General features: G+C 39.8%; 1 protein-coding gene and 1 long non-coding RNA gene across 9 annotated transcripts in view; both read right to left on the bottom strand.

Annotated features, from left to right (window-relative positions):
- The window catches only part of LOC134799385 (uncharacterized), a 170,037-nt gene that overhangs the window by 100,878 nt on the left and 54,345 nt on the right, over nucleotides 1–14,814 (bottom strand). The window lies entirely within an intron of this gene.
- The window catches only part of LOC134799334 (RNA-binding protein Pasilla), a 104,149-nt gene that overhangs the window by 84,969 nt on the left and 4,366 nt on the right, over nucleotides 1–14,814 (bottom strand). Inside the window, exon 1 of one of the 8 annotated variants that reach the window (XM_063771735.1) lies at nucleotides 2,261–2,414. The exons of the other annotated variants lie outside the window; for them this stretch is intronic. Coding sequence (XP_063627805.1) covers nucleotides 2,261–2,399 — 139 coding nt within the window. The 5' untranslated portion in view covers nucleotides 2,400–2,414. Of the gene's footprint in view, nucleotides 1–2,260; nucleotides 2,415–14,814 lie in introns of those variants that run through there. 8 annotated transcript variants of the gene reach the window in all.

Raw genomic sequence — 14,814 nt, 5'->3', positions numbered from 1 at the left:
CTTGTATTTTAGACGTGAAACATTAATATTTTGAATGTATTGCAACATTACAAAATCTGATATCTAAAATATGATGAAATAAAAATAAAAATCACTTTTTAAATTTATCTTTTTACCGTGAACTTATTACACGCCTGCCTATTGAACACCAATAACTCTGAAAGCACTGTAATCACTTCACGAATAACTTTTTCCCAATCCATGATATTCATATTCAATGGCATCGAATCTATTCTCAGAGATTCCATATAATCTAATGACAGATTGTTATCGATGGGTTCGAGAACAAGAACACGCTTTCTGAATCATAATAAATATGTTGAAAAAAGTTATTCCAAGTTTTCAATTTACGAAAAGTTGGTACTTAGTGCAATGATGGAAGTTATTAAAAGCAGCAAAGGGGCAGTACTTTATCTTGAATTACACAGACAGAGGAAGCCCGTAAGCCCGCCTCTGCGTTTTAGTACTCCAAACAACATTAAAGAAAGGGACCGAACGTTAAAACGCAGCACATTTTTAATTGCATACAGATTTTAATTAAGATAACACAGTATCCCAGAGTTGACGAAGCTTGGAAGAATGATGGTGCATTTGTCCTGATCAGTGATGGTCTGGGCACCCTCGTGTCTATGATACCACATTCTTAAAATTCCGTTCCCGTCCAACACCAGCCTACTCAAAATAACCGTGATTGATTACAGAGGGCCTACCGCGACACACGAATATTGAAATTTCGTTATTTGCCTCTCTATCGCTCGATATACAGAGGCAGTTAAAGAAATTTTGGTTTTCGTTTTTCACGGTAGGGCCTCAGATGTGCAAGTTGCGAAAAGCTTGAAGATGAAAACGTATTCGGAAATTTCACTCTGGTCTGCATTTTGTAAATGGATTTTCCGAATCTTTAGCAATTATGAAAACTTTTTGCCGGAACATCAATATGATTGATATTTATTGGACATTTTCAGAGATCTTTGGTGTTTGGGATCCGTGCTTTTAAATCAGGTATCGGTCTGATAGTCGAACGAGGATTCGAAGCGATTGTACAGTTGGCTGATGTCAAGAACCAAAAGAGCCACAGGGTGAGGTGCGAATTACTGCGAGCTTGAATGAGTCAGTCGGAGGTGAGTTGAATCTATACAAATTGGACTCTTTGTGGTTACCACTCCTCGGCACGATGAATCGGATACATACAAGCGATGTGAGCGTTTAGCGATAGATACGTGTATAATACAGATATATTTGAACGCACATTTTGTTGTTCACCAAGTAGGTAGTAAAGTATTTAAAATAGGGTTTCATACATCAAGACAATTTAAACTTTTTACAACATAAAAACCTTTCTTTAAAACTTGAAGGAGTGTGTTTAATGCTCTACAACACTACTAGAACCGTGTCATGTTTTGTTTACATAAGGGGTTGTGCACAAATCACGCGAGGTGTTCTCGGCTACTTTTTGACCCCCCCTTCCCCTTGGTGATATTTGGTGAGGTTTTTGGCTACCCCCTCCCCCCACACAACCTCACGTGTATTTTTTTGAAATTTTTTCATTCGATTCTAATTTTGAGATTTTTATTCTATTTTCGTTAAATGGACTCGCTATTTTGAAGTGTAAAGTGAAGATTTATGTTTAACGTAACCGAGAAAAAGTATCTACTCACGTGGTAGGTAATTTTTTCTTAGTTGCGTTCACTGTAGAAAAATATACGTGAGGTTTCCTTATACCCCCCTCCCCCAACGTGATCTATCGTGATTTTATCGTGACCCCCCTCCCCCTATCGAAGCTCGCGTGATTTGTGCACAAGCCCTAATTGATTGTCTACGGTAGGCGTTGACCACATGCTAAGGTAGGTATTTGTATTCATCTCAATTCTACGCCACTCATTCTAAAACGAAGCTGTCGATTTGCGCAGTTATCCCAAAATAGAAACAGCATTTAAATAAAAATAAAAGCTGCAAATTGATAACGCGCTCGACGCATCATAATATGTGGCGAGATGGTCCACAATACACATAGTTGCAACGGGAAACGATAATGAATTAATAGTTACCAAGCGAAGAAATGACCTCGAAAGCAACACTGAAACTATTATGATGAATTTATCAGTAAATTAAAGAGCTGATACTCGGCGAGGAAGAAAATTACAGCGTTGAAAAATCGATGATCGAATGACCGTGCAAAATCAGAAAGACGTTAATACGACGAATAAAATGCTAGCGAAAATTCTAATAGTCAGCATATGAATATTTGCAAGTCACCGACCGCTCCACTTCGTCCATATTTCCTCTAAATCGACAGTGGAGCATACTTCAAACGTCGAAAGCTGGTGCCAGAAATAGTTGCAACGCAGCCGCAACGGCCCGATATTTGCATGCTCAATGGCACTGGCACGAGATGACATTGGCGCTATTTGGATCTATAACACGTGAGCTAGTTTTAATGACACAGATAATTTATTTGATAACATAAAAACATCAACAAACATACAAAAAAACATAAAACACAGTATCAAAGGGAGTTGTGTAACGAAGCGATATTTCCTGACTTAATTGCTTGCTCCGACTGCGCATCGCAGATCGTAGCATAATGTCTGACATAGGGATACAAAGAAACTAGTGCAGCTCCCACGCGGAGTGAATCGAGAGGCGACGCCGCAGCGCCCTGGATGTGCGTTCCCATCGACATCGTGAGCAAAGAGTGGATTTATCTGGGAAACCAGTGTAGCATGGTCTCCAAGTCCGTAACAACTATGCGTAGTTGGAGAGCGCTCCTGTACTAGTTGAGCCGAGCGATGAATTCGCCTGCACTCGGGCCGCGATCGCAACGAGTCCCCTGTTTGACCCCGTTTCTGCGTCGGCCGCGGCCCGGCCACGGCTTTGACAATGGTAATGGAATTGGGACTGCGCTCTTCGAGATCTCCAGCTGGATGAGTCTAGTGCATTTGACACGAGATACATCCCGGAAGTGATTGGACGGAATGTGAAAAACTGTTTACGCCTAACTTAAACCCCAAATCAGATAACTAGAGGTATAAGGAAAGAGTGTGTAACTACGCAACCAAAAGAACGTATTTTCCTTGTTGAATGTTATTTTAAATTGGTTTCCGTTAGCAGCAGAGTGCCGTCAGGGGAAGGGAAGTATACTTACATGAAAACAATAAATTGCAAATTAAACTTTTACATAAGCTTAAAAGCTTGATGACATATCGCTGTGACACCAACAAATAGATTCCTGACAACGGAATGTTCTTGCGAAGAACATAAAAGATTACAACATAAATAACAGCTGGCCCCGCCTACATCCATCAAACGCTACAATTAAGCTTTACATTTGCGCTCTCAGCGCGATGGACACTTCTGTTTCATGTTCGTACATTAAACGATTGCGCTCTACATTAAGGATCTTTTTTGCGGCTATCTACGCATTTAATAATGGTTTTGCTCTTTCATATAATAGTAAGATTTACAAATAAAACATTCATAGTGACTGTTAGTGGAAAGCAGTATAACGCATTGCAGAAAACTAGTGAAACACATTATAAACTTTACTAAAAAATTGTACAAAGGCACACTTATGTCGTTAAGTCTTTTCCAGCTAACTTTGACCAACTAAGATACATTGCGACATACTGAAAACTTGGACATGTATAAGGCAGCAAGAGTTAAAGGGGCCCACTGATGAACAGTCCGCCGGACGGTATCGGCCTGTCAGTTAGAACAAAATTTTGACAGTTCCGAACAACTGACAGGCCGATACCGTCCGGCGGACTGTTAATCAGTGGGCCCCTTAAAGGTAGAATTACATAAAATATTTAAGACGTAAATATACAGCATACATATTTTAAATAAAACAAATAAATGGATACACACAGATAACAATGACTAGTTCATTACAATCCATAATGTTACGTTATCTGACGTTTGACAATGAATGGCTTCTTCATTCGTTCACTTAACATTCACACAATTCTCACGAGCGTAACGTTAGATAAATTATGTAACGCATTAGTTCCACACCGTTCCAGTAATCTAGAAACCTAGAACTTGCCGCGGAGAAAGTAATCAGCGCCGAGGGCGCCATTAACACGTGCTTCACTACACTACACTAGCCCGTTCAGTCGTATGGGCCTATAACGTTCATTAGGACATAAGGCTTTTCGGTCGAGGCTCCAGCTTGCATTCAGCCTTTCAGCCGAGCACCTGTCTCCGCCTGACGGCACCCGTCACAACTATGAAAGTTCTCGCTAACAATACCTTTCAACTTGCATTTTCCCTTAATAAACACCGCTATATTATCTACTCGCTGATTTCTCTCAGCACTGAACATTTTCACGAAGAGGAAAACGTCGGTCTATTTTCTGCCTTGAATTTTTGTTGAGAATTCTGCGCGAAGTATTTGCTATTACGCTTAAAACTTTTGCAGGCAGTTTTAACTCTGAAGAAATCAATTAGTAAGGTACTAGTACAAAGGGGATGAAAGCGAGAGAAATTCGCTCAATGCTCCGGACATTTGCCGCGTTTGTGCAGAAGCAAGTTGAAGCTTCATCAATAACTTTAGGTTTAATTTATTCATGGAATAAACATTTTTGTTTGAAAAGGCGATAATAATTTACTTATTAAGCCACAGCTTTTCTGTGGCAATGGCATCACAAAGCTTTGTCGTAAACTTTTGGTACATCCTTTATGAAGAAATTATTAGTTGAAGACGGTATTCTCCGCGTTGAATAGCATGTCAGAGTTATAACTTTAAAGTGTTAAACGTGAGTTCTTGTAGAGAACCATTAGGCGTCCGTACGGGGTAGAAGCAGGTCAATTGTAATATAAGCGTAAGGCGCCATCAGAGTTCCGCGGGAGGAGCTCAAGTAATATCGTTATTTAACGTCGTTTCTTTAATTCGCCGCACTGCGAAAAAACTGTCCTCTGAGCATTTGTCGTTGTCTCAAAGTGGTCAAAGGGGACTTATAAAATAACTTAGGGGATCGTTCTGCAAACAATTTCAGCAAAGGAAATATAATATGATTCAATTTGTAATATTAAATTACGAAGGTGCGAACAGAAAGGTTACTTTTTTATCTTAAAAGAAACATTGAACGTTTGAGATTTTAATGCACGCGATACACTGAGAGAAAAAACTAACAAAAACACACTTAGAATTACAAAAATAAAACTTAATCCGGGGACAAGGAGAGTCAACTAATAGGAACAAATTGACTTTTGCAATTTCCATTTAGTAGGAAATACAACTTCTATATTTGTAATTTGAAGTATGCTAGAGTAATTTCAGAAATTTGGTTTTGTTATTCCGAGAGGTGCTTTAGCAATATCGGAGGTGATGACGTCATGGGTGAAAACTAACCGTTTTGTAATTCTAAGCGTGCTTTAGCAATATCGGAGACGATGACGTCATAGGTTTTACTAAACTGTACTGCGATTCCAAGCTAGCTGTTGTTATTCTAGAGATAATGACGTCACAGGCAAAAACTAAACTGTTTGCAATTCCTCCGCCCCTAGCAAACGGGCGCCGCGAGAGCATGTCGCGCGCGTGGTAGCTACCCGTCTCTATTTCTGTCTGTATGAATAAAAAAGCATTTGGTAGTATATCTCTGTACTAAAGAGGCACTATAAAAGCCTGTCGAGATATTCTACCCATTCCTTTCTTATTCATACAGTCAGAAAGAGACTAGTAGTTATTACGCGCGCAACATGCTCTCGCGGCGCACCTGTGCTAGGGAGGTTGGAATTGCAAACAGTTTAGATTTACCTTTGATGTCATTATCACTAGAATAACAACAGCTAGCTCGAAGTTGCAGAACAATATATTCCTGTAGACCCCAACTACACAGTAGGTCGCGGGTTAATATGTCCATGGCCCACAATATATCCTAAATTTATTATTTAACTTAAGTATGTTTTAAACAAAGAAGACACGAGACACGCCCGCCCGACATCCGACACAATACTAACTCTAACCAAATGAACGTAGCAAGTAGCTGTATGGTATTACAAAACTCGTTTAGTGATTGGTACAACAATGAACATAAACACAACAAGTCTATCTACTAAATACCAGTAAACTTTGTAATGTCGCTATAGTAACAACTGAATTGTTATTTTAAATGGGGTAATGTTATTCCCGCGAACTCGTTTTTTAGATATTACAAAACTATGTAAGTGAGACATTTACTAAAATCATAACTTGAAATCACAGATGCTTTTTTCCAAAAATCACAAACTTTACTAGTAAAAATCGGAGAATTTTAGTAGTAATAAAAATGGATTGTAACAAATACTGAACTTTGTTTAATGCTCCATTTACTAAAGTCTGTTTGCTGAAATTAGATTTAGTATTACTGAGCTGTTTGTAGAAATAAATAAATTTTACAGAAATAGTGAAACTTCCATGATTACTACTAAAACTTCATTTTTTCCCCCAGTACAGAACTGTTTATTAATTCCTGGTGGTGATTTTTCTCTCAGTGTAATTTAGGTCATAAAAGGTCGTTTACGTCAACATGTTCTATGGATCAAGAAGGCCACGGTGGCGCGCACGAGTCGCTATTCGAAGTGGTTAGTTTTTGTACAAAATAGCGCACGCAAGTGCACGCGAACTCTAACGTGTAATAACCCGTTCGTAGTAGGCTAGTGTCACAGCGATCAATCGTCGCTCGTCGCGGGGTTATCGGCGACTATCTATAGACGTCGTTAACGTCGATACCGGCTGCGCGAGCGCCGATCGGCTTTGAATTGGTAATGAGCTAGCTCATCGAAAAACTAACCCCGGCCAGCATTCATAATGTGGCGTAGAATGTGATATAACAGAAAACTTTGTTTCGTATTGTCTCGAAGAATCTACGCCTTGTTTATCAGGAAGTTGTTCGTTTCATCTTTGTTAAATTGTGCAGAGAAACACTATGAACATGTTTGTAAATAGGATCGAACGGGATAAGGAAAAGGCCAACTAGCATCCTAGCACAAGCCGAACAAACAGCTCATAAATACTAAAGATCTAACTTTCCAACGCAATAAATCAGTAGAAACGGGCCGGCCTAAAGAATCAATGAAATAGGGCAAGACTTTGGGCTATAAAATCAAACAATTAAACTGAATTTACTATCAAGTCGTAAATACGCAAAAAGTAAACAACGTGCGGGAGCCACTCCGGGCCCTCGTGATGGCAATCTTCTTTAGGGGCGATAAAAAGTAGCCACTTTGTGTGCAAGTTGCTTCGGTCTGAGGCGTGGCGCCAACTACTTAGTTTAAAAACTATACCGTGGGATGAGATGTAGGTACATTAGAAGCCCACAGCGCGCCAAACTTGTTAAAGAAACTGTAAAAGTACTCGGTAGCGATGCGGTTGCACAATCTCGGTACGTAAGTATATTCCTCGGTCTCAAATCGACCTTCCGTCAAATTACCGATGCTCTACAGTCTATAAATCTAACAAAAGCACTGAACAACCGCTGTTATCTTTTGTCACTGTGTCATAAAACCAATACAAACGTAACCTACACGTGTGTTTGCCCATTAAACTGTCAGTAGTAGGAATACACACCGTAATATAAACAAGGCAAGATCGAGAATGGCTTGTGGAGCATCAAGTATTATCATTTGGCACTCGGTATTTAATGAAATACATCGCTCGTCAATGCCAACATTAATCGTGAATGTCCAAACTTATAAAGCTCGCAGATGGGTGTGAATTTTGGATATTATTTAATCAGAGATTAAATTGGGCAATCAGAGTTCTTAAGTCAAGGTAATATTTGACTTCACAATGCTCATTTGTATCAATCAAAGTGAGTTGTAAGACCTTCACTCCTCCACTCCAGATCCCGATTTGTACAAAACTGAAACATAATTGATTAACTTCTAACCCGTATCGATTCTCCACGCCACGACTTGCTTTCATCGAGATAAGAAAGCTGATACGCTTAATACGTAACGTAACCAATAGGACGGTGATGGAAGGTCTCTTATCAAAACAGCCTGCCAAAATCTTACGCTATCTCGACGTAGGTGAGTTAGGCAAAACTTTCGTCCGATAAAGCGTCACAGTGACATTAATACACTTTGGTTGATAAAGGTTCGGAAATGTAGGTCAGCTCAGCACAAAGTGTTACACAGATTGTAATACTGTTGGCGGTGAGGGTGAGTGGATTACACGTCATTCTAATGCCTCTCGAGGTTACCTCGAGTGCTGAGGACACTCGCGCCTCCCACGAGCCTCCACCGGCGATTATCCTGTTCACTCGATTTTCTGGGTTAAGCGTTTAGCCGCAACGAGAATCTTCAACACATCGTTCACAGACATTTTAAGGGATCTACAAAGGTGTTCAAAAGATTTTGACGTGTACGCAGCCTGGCAAAAAGACAACGAAAAAGACATGTCATTGCGTCTGGATAGTCTGCGACAAATTCCGCTGTCTGTAAGTATGTTTGAAGACTTCCTAGACAGGCGGATCCCCTGTTGTCTCTCTAAACCTAATCAAAAAGCAGCAATGCGCTGAGCTTACGTAAGAACAGTACTGCAAGCTGACATCATGACGTAGCTAAAAAACGAAAGTATGCTGACCCACCGTCCCACACGACGCGACTGGCATCCGAAACATTCCCCGTGCAGAGTACTTATTTGATTTGTTGCGGCGATTAACTTTTACGACGGAATATAAGAATGTCGAGTTCACTATGGAAAGAACGTTTGTTTATGCTAATATATCTAAGATTGTAACCAAAGAACTGTATCAAGCCTGTAAATTAATTGAAGAAAATTGTCTTGATCTTATAAAGTTACTAATTACGATTATAAGTTTGGAATCTAGGGAATTAGAGGCTGGGAGTAATATCTCGATAGGCCTAAAGGCTCTCAAACGATTACATCGTAAAAGTGGAGTGAAGCGAATACGGCGGGGACGGAGCCTCCGCAATATCCGGCGGAAGGCCAAAAGGAACGGGAAAGCAGAAATGATAAAGCCGCGGGCGAAAGCTCTCCACACAATAACAATGTGTGTTTTGTTTGATTTTATGGATCGAATATTGGTAAACGATGGAACGGCTTCCCTCGTGTACCAAATGTGGTTGTTGTTGAGTTTGAAAATTTGAATAATCCGATTGTTTTAAGCATTTGAATTCATTATAATTTTATGAAAACCTGTTTTTTGGCTTGGAAATTATAACCCAGAGAAGTAGTATGCAAAACACCGTAGAGACATCTTAAACTATGGGTAAAGTGAATCTTTCATCAGTGAATTGAACCCAGAGGAAAGATTTTGCATACTAACCAGAGTAGAGTTTATAGAGCATTAATCGACTACACCGATGTAACTGGCTAATGACAGTTGCAGGATCGGGTCTTAAACGTAATCTGTGCAGGAATTCACCATTTGGCAGAAAAAGTACACCAGCTAAGATATTGCAGAAAGCAGCTAGTTATTTTTACTAAACGGGACTTAATCGCGCGTTTACGCCGCGGAAGATTTATTTACGTCGGATGTGTGTCGCAACACCCATGGTCCGATACACGCTATTAATTACGAGCTTAATTCCAAAATGTGAAAGTGTAGGTAGTTGACTCAAAACTGTTTTAAACTGCGGCACTCCGGGAGACACGCATCACGAATATTAGTGCCCATTGCATACATTCCTTTTGTACCCTAACACATTCAGGGCCAAGAACTCGACTGTCGGGTACACTGTTCGTAGCGACTACGCGCTACATACGGCAAAGACGTGGCTACGCGCTACGAGCGTAACCCGTAACACTTAGTGGCAATGAATGTGCTAAGGGCCGATACAGACGGACTGTACCAGCCCTAAGACGCAGACACCCTCCCAAATACATCAAATAAATGCAGGCGGGAGGCAAACTAAGTTTAGAGTCGTCGTTGCTCAAAAGGCAATGAAAACAAATGCTCATTGTATAAAAAATATCTAGAAAGTATAGCCAAATAGCCACTACAGTTTAACAGTTGTTGGTGACTATTGGTATTTGCCAAAAAAAAAGTGAAAATTGCCAGACTTAATACCGCCCACACTGGCAATGCGTAAAGTTTATTGCAAGGGCAATAAAATAAATCCACCGATTTCAGTTATTAGTAGGTGCCATGGAAAAATTGGAAAGTTGCTATTCGCCATTCGTGCGCGCGCAGCTTGTTGTTGTTGTGACAATTCCGCTACAAATGCGCATCGATTATACTCATAAACCTTTGAGCATTTAATAACCGGAGTCTCTTTTAAGAGCTTACCCATCTGCCGAAAACCTTGCAAAATCGGCAGACTGTTGTGTACAGAAAATGACAGCCAAGGCGTCTCCAGTTACAAAATGCTCTAAGTTATAAACACACAACTTTTACTTAACCTTGGTCCCCCTTTTTAGACTCTAAGCCAACTAGATTTCGGTACAAGTTTCAATGGTAGGCTATTAGGTGAATCTTTTTGTTCGTTAGATAATAGTGTAAGCATTACGTGTTTTCACGTAATTATAATTGGTGGTAGCGCAATGTGTTGTTTAGTAAACCGATGTTTGATTTTAGTATTTTTCCTACAAATGCTTTGAATTTTAAAGCTACTGAATCTAGTAAGAGGTGCACATTTCATGGTAATTAATTAGGTGGCTATAACAGGGAACTCATTAGTGCAGTCGTGTAAAATGGGTGCATTCACGTTGTTAAAAATATGTATCTCAGCTACTTGATACCATTTTTGGTAAGAGTGCTAAACCTCTCACATTTTTACTAAAACGCGAAGATGGAATGGAAATTTGTTACACCGACTTTCTATGTTGTTTTCTATTAAATATTAAGAAAGTTTGCACAACGGAAATTTAACTTAACCTCTCAAGTTCTCGAGTACTTGGACAATTGCAAATCCTCTACCATAAATTCAAAACTAAAACTAATTACACTTGCACCAACATAGTCACAAAATCGTATGTTCCCACATATCGAAAATCGAAATTTCGTTATCTGCCTCTCTATCGCTCTTCCATATTCAAGCGACAGGCAAATACAGAAACAAATGAATGATGTAGTTCGCGATGGACCCTCAGTTTTCATCGCAAGCCCGATATTCTTCAACGGGCCCTCATAGCTAAAGGCCTGAATTATTGAAGTCCCCGAGCGGACACCTGTGCTCAAACAAGGCTAATGAAACGAACCCCGATTGAATCCTTTATTTCTTTTCGTTCCAATCATATTGCTGGTTAAATTGGTGATTGCCTTTTGTTGTTTACTTAATAAAGTTTCCTTTCAGTGTTTATTAACGTTGGGAGGGCTGTTTTTTTCCTTTGCATATAAATAAAGTACAAACAGCAACACTGTTAACTGTCCATCGGTGGATCTTACGCCTTTTGTAATAACGTTTACCGATGGACAGTTAACAGTGTGGGCGATGGTACTGTTAAACTACCATTGCTTTTTGACGACCGGTCTGGCCTAGTGGGTAGTGACCCTGCCTATGAAGCCGATGGTCCCGGGTTCGAATCCTGGTAAGGGCATTTATTTGTATGATGATACAGATATTTGTTCCTGAGTCATGGTTGTTTTCTATGTATTTAAGTATTTATATATTATATATATCGTTGTCTGAGTACCCACAACACAAGCCTTCTTTAGCTTACCGTGGGGCTTAGTCAATTTGTGTAAGACATGTCCTATAATATATATATTTTTGTATTATTTTTTTATTTATTGCATATTTCCGGAAATAAATCGACTTAGTTGGATTTCGAGCTAGATTTGCTAGATTTACATTAAAATGTTTGACATGAAGAAATTAAGTAGGTATATATTTTAACCAAATACGTAAAAAAAACAAATGCTAACAGCAACTCTCAACCGACTGACCCGGTAGACCGTATATCTTTGCAATAGGATTCACGAATTGTCAGATATTAGTGTGGACTGTGGACAATGTCAAAATAAAAACGTCTAACAAATGTATAAATAACCAATACACAGCTGATAAGGCCGTGGCTCGAGGCGGAGCTCTCGTGGCTGATACGTTATCAGCAAGGAGCAACTATCGCGAATTATAAGGCAATTTACACTCGCTATCGCAGACCCAATTGTAGATCCGGAGCGATAATGATAACAGAACAGAGGGCCTACCGCAAACACCGAAGTTCGCAAATTGCGGATATCTTTCTCTGTCACTCTAATTAATTAATTGGAGTAAAAGAGAAAGACGCCCGCAAATTTGCGAACTTCGGTGTTTGCGGTAGGCCCTCAGTGGGGTCGGGCGCGAGCGGTTACCCGGAATGCATTTATAGTGGTCCAAGTGTACCAAGTGGCGACTCAAGTTATAATGGCATCCCTTTCAATAGAACAAGCATGAATGAGATATGATTATGGCAGTCGCCATTTGGTATTGGTTAGTATTGAGCGGTAGAGACCGTCTAACTAAGCTATGCTTCCTTAGCAAGTGCGAGTGTGCACCCACATTGATATGACAAAGTGTGGAGTGCCATATACCTAAACGTCAAATTTTGATGTTTATGGTACAGTACTACCAAAATCTGTCACTGCAAAGTATGTAAAGAGTTAGCTTGGTTCGACTCTATTCTAATACATCACTACACCTTATAAAACAAAGTCCCCCGCCGCGTCTCTCTGTTTGCGTGTATGTATGTTCGCGATAAACTCAAAAACTACTGAACGCATTATCATGCGGTTTTCATCAATAGACTAATTCTTGAGGAAGGTCTAGGTGTATAATTTCAAATTATTAATTTAAGGTTTTGTGTAACCCGTGCGAAGCCGGGGCGGGTCACTAGTAACGGATAAAATTCGCATTGCTGATTCTATCTATACGCGCCTTTGAGCTGATGATAATGTCTCGTTGTATAAATTTATGTTAACGATCATGATCCATAAAAATATCTGATGATTTTAAGCCACTAGAGAATAGTGACACAAAAGTTAGAGTCTGTTCGGAAAGAGAAGAGTCGTTGAATGTATTGTGCCCCATACATTCCACGACTCTTCTCTTTCCGCACAGACTCTATTAAGTCTTATATAGAGGTAGTCTTTAGTAGTCAAATACTGACAACAAAATCTGAAGACTCTAAAAAGACGTGTGTACAATGAATTAAACGACTTGAATTTGTCTGTAACCACCTGTAACGTAGTACATAATCAAAACATTTCAGTTGGTAATGCATGTACATTTAATAGGTGTTCAACGAACAGTTTATCAAGCTGAATAAACAACCAACAGGCGAACTGTTGAGCAAGTATTTAAATTGTACGATTTAAAGTAATTATATCAAGTGTATTTAATACATTTTATCCCGGCCGTTTCATTGACAGTATAGAGTTATTGTATTAAACGAAAACTGAAGTAATAAGTAATAATATTATATTTATTTCGCTAATCGTAACCTCTTATTACGCCCCACATTTTTGATTACTGAAATAAATGTCATATATGTCTAAAACGTAACAAATATAAGAGCCTCGGTAGAGAGTACCATTTTGTACCATTTGGAGTTGAAACTCTAGGTCCATGGGGTCCCAGCGCGCATAAGTTGTTCGCAGAAATCGCGAAGCGTCTGGTTGACGTAACTGGTGACCGAAGAGCTGGCGGCTACCTCGCACAACGTATCAGCATTGCGATACAGCGAGGAAATGCCGCCAGCATCCTTGGTACAATGCCTCAAGGGCCTATTTTAGATTTAAGCTAGCTATTAATTTAGTTTAGTAGTACCACTGTATATATATTGTATGTAAATAAATAATTTAAGAAAAAGATATTTCTTGAAAATAATTTAATTTGTTCTAATACTTCTAATAGTACTTTTTTGCCCGTTAATGACCATGAAAAAGGGTTATTCCGTCTGGCGATTTTAGGTTTCTACCTATTTAAGGTCTATTTACAATTTTGGCCATATTAGGCTTATTGCACTATTACTAAGGTCAATATATCTTTAACTTTGCCAGCGAAGTAGGGTGCGGCGAATATAGACGAAAGATCTGCGAAAGCAATTGATACTTACGTCACATAGTTTCTGATTAATCTGAACAGAACATGCCGCACCTACATCTACGCACTATTACTGCGCGACCATCAAACGTTTTACGACACAACAATTTCTCTAACATCCCGAATCGTAGCCAAGAAACAGTACATAAATAATACGATGTAACAACATTTTTTAAATTAACGTCATTCTATGTTCTATGCATATGCACACCGATTGAACGAGACACGCGCGCCCCGTTGGCACTATTCCACCTCCCCAGCCCTCTTCAGAAGCACCCATTATGTAGCTTGTCTTTGGCAAATTTTATCTTTGACAACTGTGTCAACAAATCTAAACTTACTCCTCGGACACAAGATCGCGTATAAATATTGTTACAAGGTAGAACACCGCTTTTACGTGGCTTTTACTCTCGTCGATCGCAGTGTAAACTATTTCTCGTAAAATCTTAAACGTCGAGCGAAAGTACGGCCTCTAGATGATTGCTTGCCCTATTTCTGTCTTTCCAAGCAAGAAGGACTTAACGACGTCTCGGACTTGTTAAAATTTACGACTTTCTTGTAAGGTGGAGACCCTAAACGCTGCCTTTTCAGAGGCCCGTGGCGCTTTTCAGAGCTCCGTGGCGCTTTCAGCCCATCCGGTGCGCGCCGTTTTGCTACGATTTCGTTTCGCGTCCGGCGCTGCGAATTACTTCAGCTCCAGTTTCCAACACTCGGAAGGTGTTTGCGGAAATCGTCATGGGCCTTAGCAGCCCCACCGCCTACGATAATAAGCGACGAGCGATTGCTTTCCTTGAGCGCGAGTAGAGTGTTATCTCTAGAAATGAGACCCCTAATAGCGGC

Source organism: Cydia splendana, chromosome 18 (genome assembly GCF_910591565.1).
Source record: "Cydia splendana chromosome 18, ilCydSple1.2, whole genome shotgun sequence".
Lineage (NCBI taxonomy): Eukaryota > Metazoa > Arthropoda > Insecta > Lepidoptera > Tortricidae > Cydia > Cydia splendana.
The sequence above is the reverse complement of the archived record's forward strand: the minus strand, read 5'-3'. Positions and strand labels throughout refer to the sequence as shown.